Source organism: Rhododendron vialii, chromosome 4a (assembly GCF_030253575.1).
Source record: "Rhododendron vialii isolate Sample 1 chromosome 4a, ASM3025357v1".
NCBI classification, from domain to species: Eukaryota; Viridiplantae; Streptophyta; class Magnoliopsida; order Ericales; family Ericaceae; genus Rhododendron; species Rhododendron vialii.
In genome coordinates this window covers 25,083,109-25,101,317 of record NC_080560.1, presented here as the reverse complement: position 1 = coordinate 25,101,317, position 18,209 = coordinate 25,083,109, and the positions used below count along the sequence as shown (strand labels likewise).

At 41.1% G+C, this 18,209-nt stretch overlaps 2 protein-coding genes across 5 annotated transcripts; both read right to left on the bottom strand.

Annotated features, from left to right (window-relative positions):
- Positions 1–789: 789 nt before the first annotated feature.
- Positions 790–4,761, bottom strand: LOC131322515 (uncharacterized). Of its 4 annotated transcripts, none has more exons than XM_058353858.1 (9): positions 4,631–4,761; positions 3,899–4,013; positions 3,550–3,815; positions 3,184–3,384; positions 3,014–3,106; positions 2,826–2,924; positions 2,374–2,748; positions 1,227–1,463; positions 790–1,123 (listed from the first exon to the last, which is right to left on the bottom strand). In XM_058353858.1, exons 3-9 carry the CDS (start codon positions 3,589–3,591, stop codon positions 1,088–1,090), a joined length of 1,083 nt encoding a protein of 360 aa, XP_058209841.1. In that variant the 5' UTR covers positions 3,592–3,815; positions 3,899–4,013; positions 4,631–4,761; the 3' UTR covers positions 790–1,087. The 4 variants fall into 4 exon arrangements, with proteins under 4 accessions (XP_058209841.1, XP_058209844.1, XP_058209843.1 ...); XM_058353861.1 differs by having other exon boundaries at positions 790–1,119; XM_058353860.1 differs by having other exon boundaries at positions 3,184–3,354.
- Positions 4,762–16,305: 11,544 nt separating this feature from the next.
- On the bottom strand, positions 16,306–18,197 carry LOC131322523 (uncharacterized). Its single transcript, XM_058353868.1, has 4 exons — positions 17,754–18,197; positions 17,355–17,660; positions 17,166–17,265; positions 16,306–17,078 (listed from the first exon to the last, which is right to left on the bottom strand). Exons 1-4 carry the CDS (start codon positions 18,176–18,178, stop codon positions 16,533–16,535), a joined length of 1,377 nt encoding a protein of 458 aa, XP_058209851.1. The 5' UTR covers positions 18,179–18,197; the 3' UTR covers positions 16,306–16,532.
- Positions 18,198–18,209: the final 12 nt, after the last annotated feature.

Sequence of the window (18,209 nt, the reverse complement as noted above, 5' to 3'; positions counted from 1 at the left end):
GGTGCCACATAGATTACCTATCGAGGCACTTAAAAGAGCCTCCAAAGCTCTTTCTCGTTGCACTTGTAGGTGCTGCATAGATTACCTATCGAGGCACTTAAAGAGCCTCCAAAGCTCTTTCTTGCTGCACTTTTAGGTGCCGCATAGATTACCTATCAAGGCACTTAAAGGAGCCTTAAAAGCTCTTTCTTGCTACATTTTTAGGTGCCGCATAGATCCTATCGAGGTACATAAAAAAGCCTCCAAAGTTCTTTCTCGCTGCACTTGTAGGTGCCGCATAGATTACCTTTCGAGGCACTTAAAAAAGCCTTTAAAACACTTTCTAGCTGCACTTTTAGGTGCCACATAGATTACCTCTCAAGGCACTTAAAAGAGCCTCAGAAGCTCTTTCTCGCTATACTTTTAGGTGCCGCATAGATCCTATCGAGGCATTTAAAAAAGCCTCCAAAGCTCTTTATCGCTGCACTTTTAGGTGCCATATAGATTACCTAGCGAGACACATAAAAGAGCCTTAAAAGCTCTTTCTCGTTGCACTTCTAAGTGCCGCATAGATTACTTATCAAGACATTTTTCGGTGCCACTACAGATATTCCGAAAACCATTCCAACGACCTATTAAGGCATTACAAACTGCCGTATAAACCATCGTCTATAAAGTCAGGAGGATAGCTTTCATGGCACTTTTGAGTTGGTTCTAAAGTATTGCTCTTTTTTCCCATTTGTAGTACACGATCAAACGACAATACAATGAAACTTGAATTAATTTCAATTTTTTTCTCAACCATGTCCATGCAACAAGCCATAGTCATTAACTTCAATAGAAACTACTAGTCAACAAATTCACAAGGATCCAAATACAAAAAAGGAAACATGAAATAGAAGTAGTTTAAAGAAACTAAAGTTTCCACTAGAAAACAAACTTCACTTCTAAGAAACTTACTAAAGTTTCCAACAAAAAACTAGAACAATACCATGAGAGATGCCATGGTATCAAAAAAAACAACCACTAGTAAAAAACAAAACAAAACTTATAAGTTCAGCATCCATATGCCATAACTCTCTACTAGGAATCTTCCAAGTGATCTCATTCAGTCCATAAAGCAGCCATCATCATCTTTCACTACCTAATGAAAACAAAAACCAGATACACAGTTTTAAAACTTATTGATTTATAGTAGGAATTAAAAAAGAAAAGAAAAGAAAGACAATAGTGGGCATTAAACGTACCAAAGAAATAGGCCATGCTATTGGAGTACCGATGGCATCGCCAACGGTCTTAAGGCCTCCGTAAGGCCTCATCAAATGCTCATCCCATAGGATTGGGACTTGAACATGAATTTCACACCAATTAGCTCCAAGTTCTTCTCCACCAATCTCTGTAGATGGATCCATGCTAGCGATCCGCCCTTTGCCTACAACATTTATTGGGTTGGCTACGCTCTTAAAATTAACATAATTCCCCACCTAGCATCAATCAATAAGAAAATATCATATTGAAATTCTGCAATATCAAATTTATACTAACAAATTATCCATACCTACGGCATTCACCATCCATTTTAGCTATTTGTATCCTTATAGAATTGACACTATTGGCTTAGTAGAATGCACTGTCCAATTCACTACAATACCAGTTCATGTCAAACAAAATAGGCATAAGACTGCCTCAGACTCTAGTAGTGAGAAGAACTCAAACCCAGACATATGCAAGCCCGTCCCCCCTCCCACCCCATCAAACAAAAAGAGGAGGAGAATGATGCCACACATTTTTAAGTTCAAGCTAATATCAGCACATCTAGTGTACGTGTTTTACAATCAATTGTCATTGTAAGTGCTAAAAAAAAATGAGCTACACTTAATGCAATATCAAATTCCACAATTAAGCATGCATGTTTAAAATGTTAAATGCCATCCAACCAGGGAAACTGGATTTTCATTAGATAACCCATAGCCTAATTTAATCAAGCAATATTTTTCTAATACGCTAGAATGACTTTAACAATAGAATAACCTCTGTCGTGAGCAACTCCTATTTAGTCTTTTTACAGCACCAAAGCAAAACAAAGATTGATAAATTGAAGTTTTTTCCACCTTGCCAAAACTGTTCTATAGTCCACCAGTGTGATATTCTGATAGCATAAGACATAGATATGGTCCATTCGGATTGGATAGTGAACTTACAAAAAACTAAATCATTTGTGCTTTGTCCATTGACTCCATTATACAACTTCAGGAACATCACCACAGTAGAACCCGAGTAAAGGTTCAAACATTAGCATAGGTAAGCAGGAAGCTACCAAGAGGTAAATTGTTTTTCTCCAATAAATTTTTGACTTTAATCGTAGAATAATAACTACCATGAAAATAGTTTTACCTTAACTCGTCCTCGTTGGGAAAAAGATGTAGAAGAACCAATCTGTTGGTTCGGAGATGCGATTGGAATGTTTGGAGATGTAACTAGAATGTTTGAGGTGTTACCCCCATTTGTACGACTCAGCAAATATAAATTCGATAGCTTTTCCAACTTTTTGTTTGTTTTATCTAGCTCTGTCTTCCACTCCATTGACATCCTATAAGATGTGCCACTGCTAGGCACTTCACCCCAAACATCAGATGGGCAAACCCCTAGCCCATACATGCGCACACTTCCAGATTTCTCTTTGCCCATAGCTTGGGAAAATACATCATTTAGACTAGAAGAATCAAGTTCACCCTCTGGAACTTGTTTGGACAGCTCTTTCATTTTTTCCTAGAACAAAATAATTTACGTTATTATTGGAATCTAAGAACATAAGTTTATGTATGAAAGAAGTTGGAGAAACGCACTATTTTTTTTCGCAATTCCTCATCTGAGACCTTGCCATTGTCTGTGAAGCAAGTAAGGAATAAATGTGCACGCGATGGATCATGGCCGAGGTTTTTTGCCTGTGAGCATACCAAAAATAAAATCTCATACTACTTATAAAGTTATTGATTCTAGTACAAATAGTCAACAAATTTATAAGATTACGTACCTCAGCCTCTCTTACTATGGCTAGTGGAGTTTTGCCCATCCTATAAATGGTAGATTGCCCTGCTCGACTATCCTTATTTTTATCACTAACTTTCTGAAACAAAAAAGTTTTCATGAACTAAGGACAAATTTTATGATTACTTAAATTGGTAAAGATCAAAGGTCTCATACCTTCGCATCACCATGCCAATACTTAATAAGTTCTTTCCATTGGTCTGCTTGCACTCGATCCGGAGGACTATGTATTTGCTCCTCAATGGGTAGGTCAGAATCAAAGTTGTCCCTCTTCACTGTAGCCTTCCAGTTTCTCCACTTTTTCGAAAGTGATCTCAAGATCCACCTCTTGTGACCAGCGCAGAAATCAAATTTTTGCTACAAATCCACAATATTTTTAAGATCATTTAGCAAGCTAACAAGTCCAAAATTTTGAAGACATAATGCCCTCTAAGTTCATAATGTTGGTGATGTCATTTCACATACAAAGACATCTCTCACCATATGCTTCCAAATAAATGACGCTATAATTATCAAACTTACCAATACCAATGCAAACATATCGTCCTTGTAAACTCGAGGCATCTTGGGCCAACTCTTGTAGTGGAGAGGCGCATATTTCCCATTTCTTGCTATAGTTCCTAAGAAGTGACTCAAGATGCTATTATTGGAAATCGGTTGTCCCTTGTCATTGAATGAAACTTTCACACGCTCATCTTCTTGCTAGCCCCAAACTTTACACATAAAAGTGGGACCTCGAACTCTATTGCATTTTTTCCTACTACTTGCAGTTTCTTCAATTCCAATTTCTAATTGATGGCAAGATAGTGAGTTAGTAGCAAAAAAGAAAAGAAAAAGGATCGCTCTATGCACTTGTGAGTTTATCATTTACCTGGTTCGTTAAGGGGCTGAACAACGGCAACATCATCCATAGCTGCTTGGTGTGGCTGAGAGGAATTAGGCTGTACATGGACTCATCCAGTATTACGAGTCGTTGGGGCCATGACCTAAAAACATGTTAATGAATAAAGCATAACACAAAATTGAGGTCTAAGAATATTCCAAAAAAAAACTAAAAGGAATTAGAATTAATCAAGTTATAGAAATCATAGAACTCAATCGTTTGAAGTTGCAAGAGAAGGTGCACTACTACACAACTATCTACTTCAGCTAAACAATTACTACCACCTAAGCCCTATGGGTATGCATACTATTTATGGTCCTCAAATTCTGTCATTCTCAAAAACACACTTTATATCATTTTCCAACGAAGATTAATGGTTATTATGTTCCCTAATTTTTATCATATCACATACAGAACCAAAAGTTTTAATGAATGGAAACGATTTCTACATCTTCCCACGTCTGGACCCAAAAGGAGAAAGGATGTCGTGGATTGAATGGGAACACCCCTAAGGGCATCCCTCTGATGGATGAAGTTTACGAAAGGAATGAGATAGAAAACCACCATAGTAAAACCAGGAGCGCCAACTCGGGAAAACCCAACAAGATGAGCAACGTACTAATGGCCAACACACACGCTTTCGATTGGCAATCAATTAACAGAGGATAGTGATTAATTACCCAGATTATTGCAAAAACATGACCAAAATCTATAAAATACCTAGTATCCTGCAGCGGCCTCTTTTAGCTTGAGAGAAATCTTCAAACAGAAACCAGATGGGGATAGAGATGGAGGAGTACGTGGGGCGGTTTTCATCCAAAGTTTCAAACTTCTTCGAGCAGCGGGAGACTTTAGCGGCTCAAAGCTGGACCCCCAATCTCATTTGGGGTGATCGGCCTATTCACATTGGGGACAGTGCCAGCTCTTCAGAAACAACACTCGCCCTTGCACATGGTCTGCTGCTTCTTGTTGACATGCAGAAGGAGTCTGAGGCCGCTCCTGATCGGCTTGTTTCCACTGGACTCGTCAGTGGAATTAAGGTAATGTAACTTGATCTTTTCGTATCAATTTTTATGTATATTTCGTATATCACATATCATGTATTGCTACACCCATCACTTACTGTTCGGTGTTTTGCCAGTTTATTCAAAAAATGGTCACACTGGGCCAAAAGTTCCAGGATGCTGATAATGAAAGGATCTCGCTTTTGAATAACAACACAAGGCTGCTCCGTACCATCACTAGACTAGAGAGAGAGAGAGATAAAGCCAAAGCTGACTTCGAAGAAGCAAAAGACAAGCTTGGAACTGCTGAAGACAGCCTCAACCATGCTTTGGTTGAGATAGAGAAGACCAAAAAGGCTGGATTTGAAGATGGCTATCAGAAAGGCTTCGACGCTACAACGGCCAGCTACGTGGAGCAGATGCCAGCCATTCAAGACCAAATCTGGGCATCTTGCTGGGAAGCTTGTCTAACGAAGGTAGGTGTTGCCGAGGATTCTCCCATATGGGTAGAGAATGATCTACCAAGCCGCCAAGTTGCAGCCCCAACTGACGATGTTGATCAGCAAATTGACGACTTTGCAGATGTTGATGAAGAAATACAGGTAGAATCACCAAAAGATGTTGAGCACTTATCTATTCGGGAAGAGACCGCCGAGATTGTCGTCCCAGAGATCGTCATCCCAGAGGAAAATGCTGCTGCTGCTACTGGTTTAGCTGGAGCTGATGTCCTTCCAGAGATTCAGAACATGGATTGAAAAAGCAAGCAGGTAGTGTTTTGTTTGATTTAAATCATCTGGCTGGTCCTGCATGACCATAGCTTCTTTACCTTGCGTGGTACCAGTACTTTCTTTTTAGTATGGTAATACTTTTTTGGTAAGACATGTATTCGGCCCCTTGTGACATAACTTTATACAGTTGCTCGGCTCCCCTCATTTTGGAGCATCTGTTCGGATGCAAATCAGTTTAATCTAAGTATTTCGTACTTTGATCATTTTAATCATATATGTTGCTTGTTTGCATAAGTATTTTGTACTTTAGCAAATCCTACAAACATGATTTTTTGTACTGATTTCTTGTACGCTCTGCAAGTGTTCAAGCATGCTATCGTATGTGAATACCTCTAAGTTTCTCGTACTTAATCCCTATTTAAGTTTCTCGTACTTAAATAGTTATGGCTAACATATACTCGTTATGTTTTAAGCCAGGCCAATTTGTTTTCCAAGTATCTCGTACTTTAAATTCCATACAAGTGTTTTCATACTTGTATTCGTTAAGTTTCACGTACTTAGAAAATCATACGTGTGTTTAAGTTTCACATATTTAAACAAGGCATACAAGTGTGCTCATACTTGTTAAAGGTTTTAAAAATCACACAAGTGTTTCATACTTGTGTTTAAGTTTCACGTACTTAACTGTTTGAAAATCACACAAGTGTTTCATACTTGTGTTTAAGTTTCACGTGTGTTTAAGTTTCACGTACTTAAATGTATACCCTGCTCCCCAATACGAATGAGGGAAACTAATCTCATAGTTCGTATTTAAAACAAATACCAAGAACACAACAGTTAGACTAGAAAGTAACTTTATTCAGAATCTGTAAAACTCAAGAGGGCGTTATTCGTACCCCTTGCAACTAGAATAATCAAAACTAGAACAAGGGAATTATATTCGTAATTCCCACACAATCACGTAGTGCAAATCGAAAACAAAACCTAATGCTTCTTTTAAACAAAGAATTTTCGTAGATTATGGACATTCCAAGGCCTTGGAAGTGGATTACCATCCAAATCTGCCAATTTGTAGGCCCCTATACCGACAATCTCGGTTACTCGATAAGGGCCTTCCCAATTGGCCCCCAACTTGCCTTCATTGGCCACCTTGGTGTTGTCGAGCACTTTTCGTAGTACGAGGTCCCCAACACCAAACTCTCGAGGGTGAACATGCTTGTTATAGCTCTTCATTAGCTGCTCCTGGTAGGAAGCCAGATGGATCAATGCCTTTTCTCTCCTCTCCTCGGCGAGATCAAGCTCGATTTCAAGGGCCCTGTCATTACCTCCACTTTCAACCAAAACGGTCCTGTTGGTCGGCAGACCAATTTCCAGAGGTATAACAGCCTCTGTTCCATATGCCAATGAATAGGGGGTCTCTCCCGTAGACCTCCTGAGCGTTGTTCGGTGAGCCCATAAAACCAACGGTAACTCATCAGGCCATTTCCCTTTGGCTTTGTCCAGCCTTTTCTTGATCCCATCAAGGATAGTTTTGTTAGACGCCTCTGCTTGCCCATTACTTTGAGGGTAGGCTGGAGTGGAATAAAAATTTCGTATTCCATACTGAGCACAAAAAGCCTTGAATTTCTTCTGAAATTGGGACCCATTGTCTGTGATCAATGAGTAAGGAACCCTAAAGCGAGTGATGATGCTCTTCCATACGAACCTTTCTATCATGGGTTCAGTGATTTTAGCTAGTGGTTCTGCCTCAATCCACTTAGTAAAATAGTCAGTTGCCACAAGCAGGAATTTACGATTCCCAGTTGCTTTGTGTAATGGTCCCACGATGTCCATTCCCCATTGAGCAAACGGCCAGGGACTTGTTAAAGGCACTAGATCCTCGGCAGGTGTTCGAATCATTGGTGAGAATTTTTGACACTTCTCACAAATCTTCACATACACCTTTGCATCTTCTTGCATGTGTGGCCACCAGTAACCTTGAGTAATTGCTCGGTGGGCAATGGATCTCCCTCCAGCATGGCTCCCACATGTTCCCTCTTGGATTTCATGAAGGAACTTCTGCACCATCTCGGGATGCACGCATAGTAAATATGGTCCTGTAAAAGATTTTCTATACAACTTACCCCTTAGGGACAGCCAGAACCTAGCAGATTTAATCCTTATCTTATGAGCCTCCTTTTTATCAGAAGGGAGTATCTCGTCTCGTAAGAACTCCATGATTGGGTCCATCCAACTTGGTCCTTGGTTCACGTCCAAGACCAAATCTACACTCCTCCCAATGCTCGGCTCACTCAGATACTCTACTGCCACCTTTCTTTTGAACTCAGTTGGTACAGCTGCAGCCAACCAAGCTAGTGAGTCTGCATGAGCATTCTGTCCAGAACTTATCTGTTCAATATATACCCTTTCGAAGGTATCAAACAAGTCCTTGGCTGCCTGCACGTAGGCCACCATCTTTTCATTTCGAGTTTCATATTCGCCGGACAGCTGATTGACCACAAGCTGTGAATCACAATACACCCTAACCCGTTCGGCTTTCAGGGTCTTTGCACTTCTCAATCCAGCTAAAAGTGCCTCATACTCAGCCACATTATTCGATGCACTAAATCCGAGCCGAACAGATAGTTCAATCAGAACTCCTTCAGGAGGGAAAAGGACAATCCCAATTCCTGCACCGGTATTACATGCTGATCCATCAATGAATAGCTTCCATTCCATGGGATCTTGTTCGGCTGTGGGTTGATCCTTCATGGATGATGTCTTAGTCACCTGTTCCTTTCTCATAGGAGGTTGGGGAGCCACAGTGGGAGAAAACTCTGCCACAAAATCAGCCAACACTTGGCCTTTGATTGCTGTACGTGGCTGATAATCGATATCATACTGGCTCAATTCGACAAACCATGTCGAGATCCTTCCCGAGAAGTCTGCTTTTTGTAGCAGTGATTTTAATGGAAACTCTGTGTAAATCACAACTTTGTGACTTTGGAAGTAGTGTGGCAGTTTCCTTGTGGCTGTCCTAAGTGCCAGGACAAGCTTTTCTAACGGCAGATATCTCATTTCTGCATCTAGCAGTGTCTTACTAACATAATAAATAGGGATTCGTTCCATCCCTAAGTCCCTCAACAGAACTGCACTTACTGCATGCTCGAAAACAGCTAAGTACAGAATTAAAGACTTACCTGGCTGTGGAGTTGACAAAAGTGGGGGTTCGGCCAGGTACTTCTTCAGGTCCTGGAAGGCTTGCTCACATTCTGCTCCCCATTCAAATCCCTCCCTCTTTTTCAGCAATTGAAAAAAGGGTCTGCACTTATCACTTGACCTGCTGATGAATCTATTAAGTGCTGCAGCCATTCCAGTCCGCCTTTGGACTTCTTTTGTGGTTTTGGGACTTTGTAGCCTCTGTAGGGCAGCAATCTGATCGGGATTAGCCTCTATCCCTCTCATGGTTACCAAATGACCCAGGAACTTTCCTGAACCAACTCCAAATGCACATTTCGAAGCGTTGAGTTTCAGTTTGTACTTCCTCAAGATTTCGAAAACTTCTTTCAAATCAGCTATATGCCCCCGTTTCTCTTGACTCTTTACCATCATATCATCTATGTAGACTTCCATAGTCTTTCCAAGGAGCTTCTTGAACATGATAGTTGCAAGTCTTTGGTATGTTGCCCCAGCATTCTTTAGCCCAAAAGGCATAACACTATAGCAATACAACCCTCGTGGTGTGATAAACGAAGTTTTCTCTTGATCAGGCCCAAACATAGCAATTTGATGATATCCTCGATATGCATCGAGAAAACTCATTCGCTCGTAACCAGCGGTTGCATCAACCAACTGGTCAATTCTTGGAAGAGGAAAACTATCCTTTGGGCATGCTTTGTTTAGGTCTGTGAAGTCTACGCAGACACGCCACTTTCCATTCTTTTTCTTCACCACAACGGTGTTGGATAACCATTCTGGGTAGTAGACCTCACGTATCGCTTTAGCCTCCAGTAAACGATCGACCTCTTCTATTACTGCATCCACATGCTGCACGGCTGCCCTCCTCTTTTTCTAAATGATCTGCTTATGTTGAGGATCAATGTTTAAATGGTGACAGATCACATCTGCATCCACTCCGGGCATCTCCTCTGGTATCCATGCAAATACGTCAACATATTCCTTTAGAAATCTTATTGATTCAGCCTTTTCCTTTGCTGGTAATGATTCCCCAATTAAAAAATATTTCTCAGGATCAGTCTCGTTGATCTGAATCTTTTCCAAGCCTTCTACCACTTTTTCAGCCAGACTTCTTCCAACATCCTCGATAGTTGGTTGGTCTGGTACTTCTAATGTATGGACATGGTGGACCTTTGGGGCTCTTTTAATGATGGAGATCAAACATTGTTGAGCCACTTTCTGATTGCCTCTGAGCACTTCAACCCCATTCGATCCTGGGAATTTTACCATCTGGTGATAAGTCGAGGAGACTGCCCTCATCTTGTGCAACCATTTCCTTCCTATAATCGCGTTATAGGAAGAGGGAACATCGACAACTAAAAAATCTGTTCTTAACACCACGGTTCCAGCCCGAACAGGTAGAGTTACCTTTCCCAGGGGCCAGACTGCTCCTGCACCAAACCCGATCAAAGGTGTTGAAGATGGTTCTAAGTCTGTTTGGGCCAATCCCAGCTTCTTGAAGGCATCGTAGTACATCACCTCTGTACAACTTCCTGAGTCCACTAAAATCCTCTCAATGTCATATTCCCCAACTCGTAGGGTTACGACCAATGCATCGTTGTGGGGTATTTGGACCTCTCCTAGGTCATCATCAGTGAATGCTATGCTCTCATTGCACACATCATTCTCTCGCCCTCTCTTGTTTCCCAATCGCATCACATGCTGATCGTGCTTGACTTGCCTTTGCAACAGCCTAACCTCATTCCTCGTATAAGGTGTGGCCAATCCATGTATCATATGGATTACTCCTTTAGGGTTTTGCTCGTAACCCAGCTCCATGGCTTTCCCTTTCTCCTTTGGATTCTCCTGGATAAATTCCTTGAGATAGCCCCGAGAGACCAAATCATCAAGGTGCCTCTTATACATCTCACAATCCTCGGTCATGTGGCCCCAATCTTTATGGTAACTGCAGTGCTGATTCGTAGCACGTTTTGCATCTTTGTCTCCGCCTAGACTTGGTGGCCATTTAAAATATGGCTGATTCTTTATTCGATAAAGAATCCTATAAATTGGCTCCTTCCAAACTGTAGTGATAGAAAAGAAGGATTTAGGGTCAGGAGCTTGCTTATCCTTGTACGGCTCTTTCTTAGCCTGCCCATACTCCCTTCTCTCTCTATAAGTCTTGGGCTCTGGCTTATCCACTTTTTTGGCAGATACCTTCGGCTATTCGGCAACCGTCCTGCCATCCTCTCGGAGTATGTCATCCTCCATTCTGGCGTGTTGCTCTATCCGTTCCATCAATTTGGCCAATGTGGCTACCTGATGTTTATTCAACGAGCGACGCAGCTCTCCCCGAACAGGCAAACCAGTCTTAAAAGTGGCAATTGCATACTCCTCACTGCAACTTTCAATCTCGTTGAAAGTCTCCCAGTACTTCTTTGCATAATCCCTGATCTGCTCGTTCTCCTCCTGTTTCATGGTGGAAAGACTTTCAAAGGTCTTTGGGGCTTTTCTGCTCGTCAGGAACCAAGCAGTGAATTCTTCAGCCAACTGCCTCCATCCTCGTATGGATCGCGGGCCTAGCTTATGAAACCAGGCTAAAGCCACTTTGCCAAGACTGGAGGGGAAGATCTTACATAAGATGGCATCATCCCCTTCATGCATGAACATAGCTTGTTGATAATGCTGTATGTGAGCCATGGGATCCGTATTTGTCTCGTAAAGTACGAATGCACCGTGCTTCACTCTACTCGGCAACCTAGCCTCTTGTAGCCTCTTTGTAAAAGGGGAGGCTGCAATATTACTTAATGCCTTGTGTGCTGCTTCTCATGCAGTCACTGTCTCATCCTCGAACTCCTTTGACTTGTGAGTCGTTGCTTTGGCCCAATCAGCATCAGGTCTCTCGTACCTGTCTCGATGATGTTTCCTTGTTCCCTCCTCTTCGGGGGTGGAACTTCTGTCTCTGCTCCTCCCTTTTCGTGAAGAAGCCTTTCTCTCGGGTGTTCGGGTCTTGCTCATCTCTTTACGTGGAGAAGCCCTATGTCGCTTTGGGGTTGGACTTCTACTTCTGCTCCTTCTTCCTAAGGAGCTTTTCTGTATTGTACCACAGCATACCCATGCCTCTAGAATTTCTTCGAGATAATCCGGAATCTTCCGGATGTTCCCTGATTCTTTCTAATTCTCTGATCTCATGCTCTCATTTTTTAATCAGACGAGCATACTCCTCGACTTCTTGCCTCTTTTTATCAAGAACGTCGTCGCTACAGTGCACACTCCTGGAGTGCGCGATCGATTCATCCCTTCGATGGGATTTACTCCTTCTCGTGGATCTCGAAGCCGTCTCTCCATCTCTATTTTTGGAGTTGTAATGGATGGTAAGGGGGCGGTCCTTACTCGTGGTCCTCCTGTGCCCACCCTGGGGCTTTCTCGGAGCCCCAGGTGGTGATTTGTCCCTTCCTTCATCTAACACATCTTTTGGGTCGTGCGGTGTTGCTGGATTTACCTCCACCATGGTCGTATTTCAAAAGGGAACTCTTTCGTTTTCCACAGACGGCGCCAATTGTAGGGGGATGAAAACAATTGATGCTTTGGATCACCTTGGATTGCAACGGCTTATTCGTGCCTCTTCACCGGAACCCTAATTCGTCGTCTGAACCCTAATCTGCAAAATAGATAGAGGGTGAGTGCACCTTTGCCTCTCGTGGCAAAGGCCCTCCGAAGCCTTAGTTAGTATCACGTACTAGCAATCAAACCCTAATTATCAGTAGGAAAGCAATAAGAATGCAGCGTATTGCGTACCTTTTACCTCTAGGTTTACCTCTTATTTATAGATTTTCGTATGCTTGTTGCCCAAGCATCCCTGTTTCCATAGGATTCCTAACTCGTATAGGAAACCCAGTACATCAAGGATTCTCGTTTCCTTTATCAGTTTATTAGAAAAGAGTCCTTTTTGGATTCTTTTCCATAATGAGCTGAACATCCCATACTCGTTGGGTATCTTTCTCAGATCCTACATTCTTGGGATCTCATCCCTTAACGGAATACCACTGTTTCTGGATCCTTCCAGAGTGTTCTTTTTACTCCAACATCTGATTGGATTTCTTTCCCTGTTCGGCTTTCTCATCGCCGAACAGACTGTCTGGACCAATCACTTCACTTGTAACTGGTCCTTAAGCTCGTACAACCTTCCTGGACCATTGACTTCTCATGTCACTGGTCCATATTGCCGAACATTGTTTATCACGATGACTGTCCTGTCTAAATCAAACTATGGTCCCACGTACCATTTGTTCGGATATCAATTGCATTGCTTTCAATCCGTCATCCCTCGTATGACGTGCTTGGTTCTTACTTCATCTGTTCGGCTGTATCATAACCGAATAGTCTCTTTGGACCAGCTACTTCACATGTAACTTGGTCCAATGTAATCGGAATGTCTCTAACTGCCGAACAGTCGGTTTATAGCCATGACTTCTCGTATTATTGGCCCTTATCGCTGTTTAATGCATTGACCGGCGATCTGTCATGTTCAATTTCTCACGTGTGCTTATACACCACGTGTTCGGCAACTAGTTGTACGTGCTCGGGAATACCTCCCTACAGTCACATAATTCAACTTTGTTGAGATTAATTTAAATAAAAACTACTAGTCAACAAACTTTACTAGGATCCAAATAAAAAATTCATAGAGGTCTACTAAGAACATGAAATCGGAACTTAATAAAGTTTCCAACAGTATCTCCATGAAAGATGCCATAAAATAAAAAAACAACTACCACTAAAAATAATAAAAAAACCCATGAGTTTCAGTTGGACTGGACACATGACCGAAAAGTCACAAAAAAGGGCCGGAGGTCGGGTAAATCCGACTGGTAGGATCCTGGAATGAAAGCCATGATCACCTATTCTTTAACTACCAATTCTCTAAGCAGGTTACAATGCTAGCGCAAAGGAGAGAGGCCAGAACAAAATTAAGATATCACCAATGACTATTATCACCAAAAATACTCGTTGCATGCAACTAATAGCAACCATTAACACATAATGAACTATTGTAACAGTCAACAGCAGCTTGTTGCCATCTGATCTTTCTTTTTTTTGATAGGCTAGGCAACAAAATTTTATTAGAACTCGACAAATGGTACATCGAGGGGAGACCAAATACGGACCACAGAGGATGAGGTACCATAAAAGGCCTACAAAAGAAAGAAAAGAAAAGGAGAAAAATTGCATTCAAAAGATATTGAATGAGTCTGGGAATAAGAGGCCCAAGATTTAGCACTCAATCCATTCAATACCAGCAGCACAACTCTAAAAACAGAGGTATATTCAATCATATAAGACTACCAGCTTCAAATCATCTTCTTAACGACCCTAAATCAGCCCCGTTGGAACAGACAGCTAGAGAAGCAGCTCATTCCTCAGCGCACGATAAACACCTTAGCTTATGAGAATCCCGGCAGATAAAATTTCAGCATGAATCAGAATCTAACAGCTCATCATTTAGGAATCAGTAATCCTTTGAGAAGAAGATATACCCGAAGCTGAAACAATCTTCTATCAGTACCAAAAGATCGCCAAAAACTCTTAGCCCTCGCCAGAATTGGGAGTTTGAAAGAATGAAAACTTCACCAGAATCTTAAGCCACCTTCATTTTGTACCAACAACAAAGTTTAACCATTCACCACACTGCACCTTGAGCTTGATCTCATCATCTTGCACCCATTTTCAGAGAGAGTCATGCCAAAACTGACGTAAGACTCAATAGGAGCATGGTCAGATATTTGTCTTTGTATTCCCCATAGCACCAAATTAACCTTCTCCAACACCTCCACAGAGATTATAAATCAATCAATCCTGCTATGAACAGCGTTGTCCAGAAAATTAGTCTATGTATACTGCCTATCCATTATTGGTAAAACCTTGACTTCTAGCTGATTAATAAATTCTCTGAATTCCCTCATGCTCCTCTCCACTCTAATGCACCCTGATCTTTCATTCATAGCCTTTATCACATTAAAATTCCACTCCACCCCACCCTTCCCCCCCCCCCCCTCACCCAACATATACACACACCAAGGAATTAGTGAAACGTGTTTCAGTTGGAGTAATACATTCCACCAGCAGCTTCATTAGGGGCATACATTTATAATGGCACATTCACATTCTATCAGAATCTTACTAGCTATTTATACTAGCTATTTTTTTCTACGAACGTTTAACGACGCTTTCAAAATTTTTGCCTCATTTTCTATCATCTTTGTCATCCTCTTAATACCAGAGTCCCCAAATTTAATGCCAAGAGTGTTACCTGCTATGATAGTATTCTGCACCTCCTTGTTAATTTCATTCTGTTCCTGTTCTTGAGAAGCAATAATGAACTCTTCAATCCCGTCCCTTTCTGAACTCAATGAACTCTCCAATTGTTGTCTTCACCTTGCTCCTCTTTGTCATCTATCCAGATTTCTGCACTTTGATCTTGGCTTCTACAGTTTGCAGAGTCGATACATTCTTCATTTATTGGGCTTTGGGAATCCTGAACAAAAGAGACCAGACCATGAGCAGAATTACTGTTCCTCACTCAAAAAAGTAATAATCACGAACCTCCCTCCCATAGGTTTAATTTGCACATTCCTTGCCAAATCCTTCTTGAACAAAGACTCCAATTCTCGTGGTGAGATTAATCGTCTCATTTTTCCAACAGCACTCCTATTTAGCCAGCCATTTCCCACTACTCAGCCGCATCTCCAATCCCTCCTCTCTCACTCTCTCTCATCCCTCCTCTCTTGCTGCCATCTGATCTTGAAACAACGTATATACATAGCAGAAAACAGAGAAGTAGGTAGTCTTTGAATATCCCATGTCGGTACAGCAGAGTAGCTGAGCACCAGAGAAGCAGCTAACTGCTGCAGTAGCAACCCTTACAGATTACAGATTAAGCAGCAGCCATTACAAACAGTCAACATGGTCTACACTTAACAAAACATCATAACAACAGCATCAACTTGCTGTCAGACAGCCACTAAACTGAATAGCAACAGCCAAAAAATAGATAGCAGTAAAGAAGCAACATATGAAGGGACAGAAGCAACAGCAAATCCTATTGCTTTATCTGCTAAACTACTAGTAACCATCACAGCAAGAGAAACGCAGTCATCTACTCTTGAGCAACAAAGATCCAAAGAAGATTCAAAACTTGATTAAAGGCCCACAGGCCTCTTAGCACATCCAAACAGAATGGACAGCTTCCAATCACACAGCGAAATAAATCAGGAAAGCTAAAGAAACTCAGCTACATATTCTTTGTATTCAAGGAAGAAAAAAATCTTTATAAAACTCAATCGTTTGAAGCTGCAAGAGAAGCTACACAACTAATTAATGGCAATAATGTAACCATGCATTAGTGCTTAACAAAAGTAGAGAAAACAAGTATCTACTTCAGCTAAACAGTCTTGCAAAAACTAGAGAAGTAAAACACTACGCTACTGAAATGAAATTCAAGGTCTTCGAAATAGCAATTACTTTCAAGAATAAAAAGAAAAGGCAAGGCAACATATTCCTTGAAAACATCATATAAGCATCTAGAAGTGGATTCTAAGTCCCCTCGCCTCCATCGCTTTCTACCACTTGAGCTGTTGTTGCATCAATCGTGTCTACAGTTATTCCCTGCACATCTTCTCTAACCAAACTGATATCACCTTGATCATCTTGCAATTGACCATCACATGACTCACTCTACAAATATGTCTCCACCTCATCGATGCATGACTCTATGTTCATATTAAAAGCGTCTCTAGCAGTTGTCCTTATCACAACATGCCACCCTTTGTCAAGGGGATCTTCAACATAAAATGCTTGTTGTACTTGAGAAGCTAGAATAAAAGGCTCATTGACATGTACCAATCGTGCAAAATTGACAAGAGTGAAACCATGTTCATCTGGCCTTCTATTTTTGCCTTCTGACATCCAGTTGCACTTAAACAACACAACCTTTCTCCCTCCGAAGTAACTTAGCTCAATAACATCTGTCAAAACGCCATAATAAGCTATATCACCAGCCACTGGATTATTGTCACTAGCACTTGAAAAACTTGTTGTTGTTGTAGTAACAACTACCCCACTATTCTGAAATTTTCTTCTCCTCTCAACTTCTCGTGTGTGGAACCTGAAACCATTTATAAGATATCCGCTATATCTCTTCCCTACATCATCTGGACCCCGAGCTAGAGCTCTAAGCTCTTCAGAAAGCTGTTCATCCTCTGCAAGTTGCAAGTCTTGAACCTATTTCGAACAACCAATAGATTTTTAAAAAAATGCTTATCAAAAAGGAAAGAAAAAAAAGGAAGTACTTATCATCAATATACTTACGTGGTTTCCAAACCATGATGCAAACTTTTCATTATGCATACGTTGGATTTCCCATAAATGCAAACGAGGATTTTGATCTCTTGTCATGGTCTGGTGTTGACTGCACGTTCAAGTTAATTATATGAGCAATAAAAATTCAACTTTCCTATGATGCAACTAAAAATAAATTATTTTTGGTGAGCCTCTTACTTGGAAAATTTGTCTACCGCATCACAATTGAACAACACATATTGATGTGCCTTCACTAACGTTTCCTGATCCAAGGTTTCTGTCACTACTTTTCCAAACGGCCGTCCTTGTGTTGCGAAAATAGGCAACCTTGCAGCAATAGTACTACCCTCATCATCATTTCTACCCACTTGATTAAACCTCGTTTCAACATCCTCCAAGTACCTAGAGCAAAACGTCAAACACTCCTCTGCCAAATATCCTTCCGCAATGGAACCCTCAGGACGATTTTTATTTCGCACATATGACTTCAATGTTGCTAAATACCTATTATTAGCAAAAGTTGGCAATACTAAGTGAAAACTAAATGAAATATCATGAATAAACGAAAATGAAAATATTCGATAAAATAAAACAAACCTCTCTATGGGATACATCCAATGATAATAAACTGGCCCCGCAAGTTTGGCCTCAGTCGCCAAATGAATTGGTAAATGCATCATGATATCAAAAAATGATGGGGGGAAAATCCTTTCTAACTCACATAAGGTTATTGCAATTTGCTTCTCCAAACGGATCAAGTCACGAGCATGAAGAACTTTACTGCACAAATCCTTAAAAAAATTGCACAATTTAATCAAAGGGGACCGTACTTGCTTAGGCAATACTCTTCGCAATGCTAATGGGAGCAATTGCTGCATTAGAATATGATTGTCATGACTCTTCATCCCAGAAACGTTATGTTCTTTGTTTTGGAAAGACCTTGAAATATTCGAAGCATACCCATCTGGAACTTTTACATTTTTTAAGACTTTGTAAAAGATATCTCTCTCCTTTTTAGTCATTGAAAAGCATGCGGCAGGCAAGTTGTGCGAC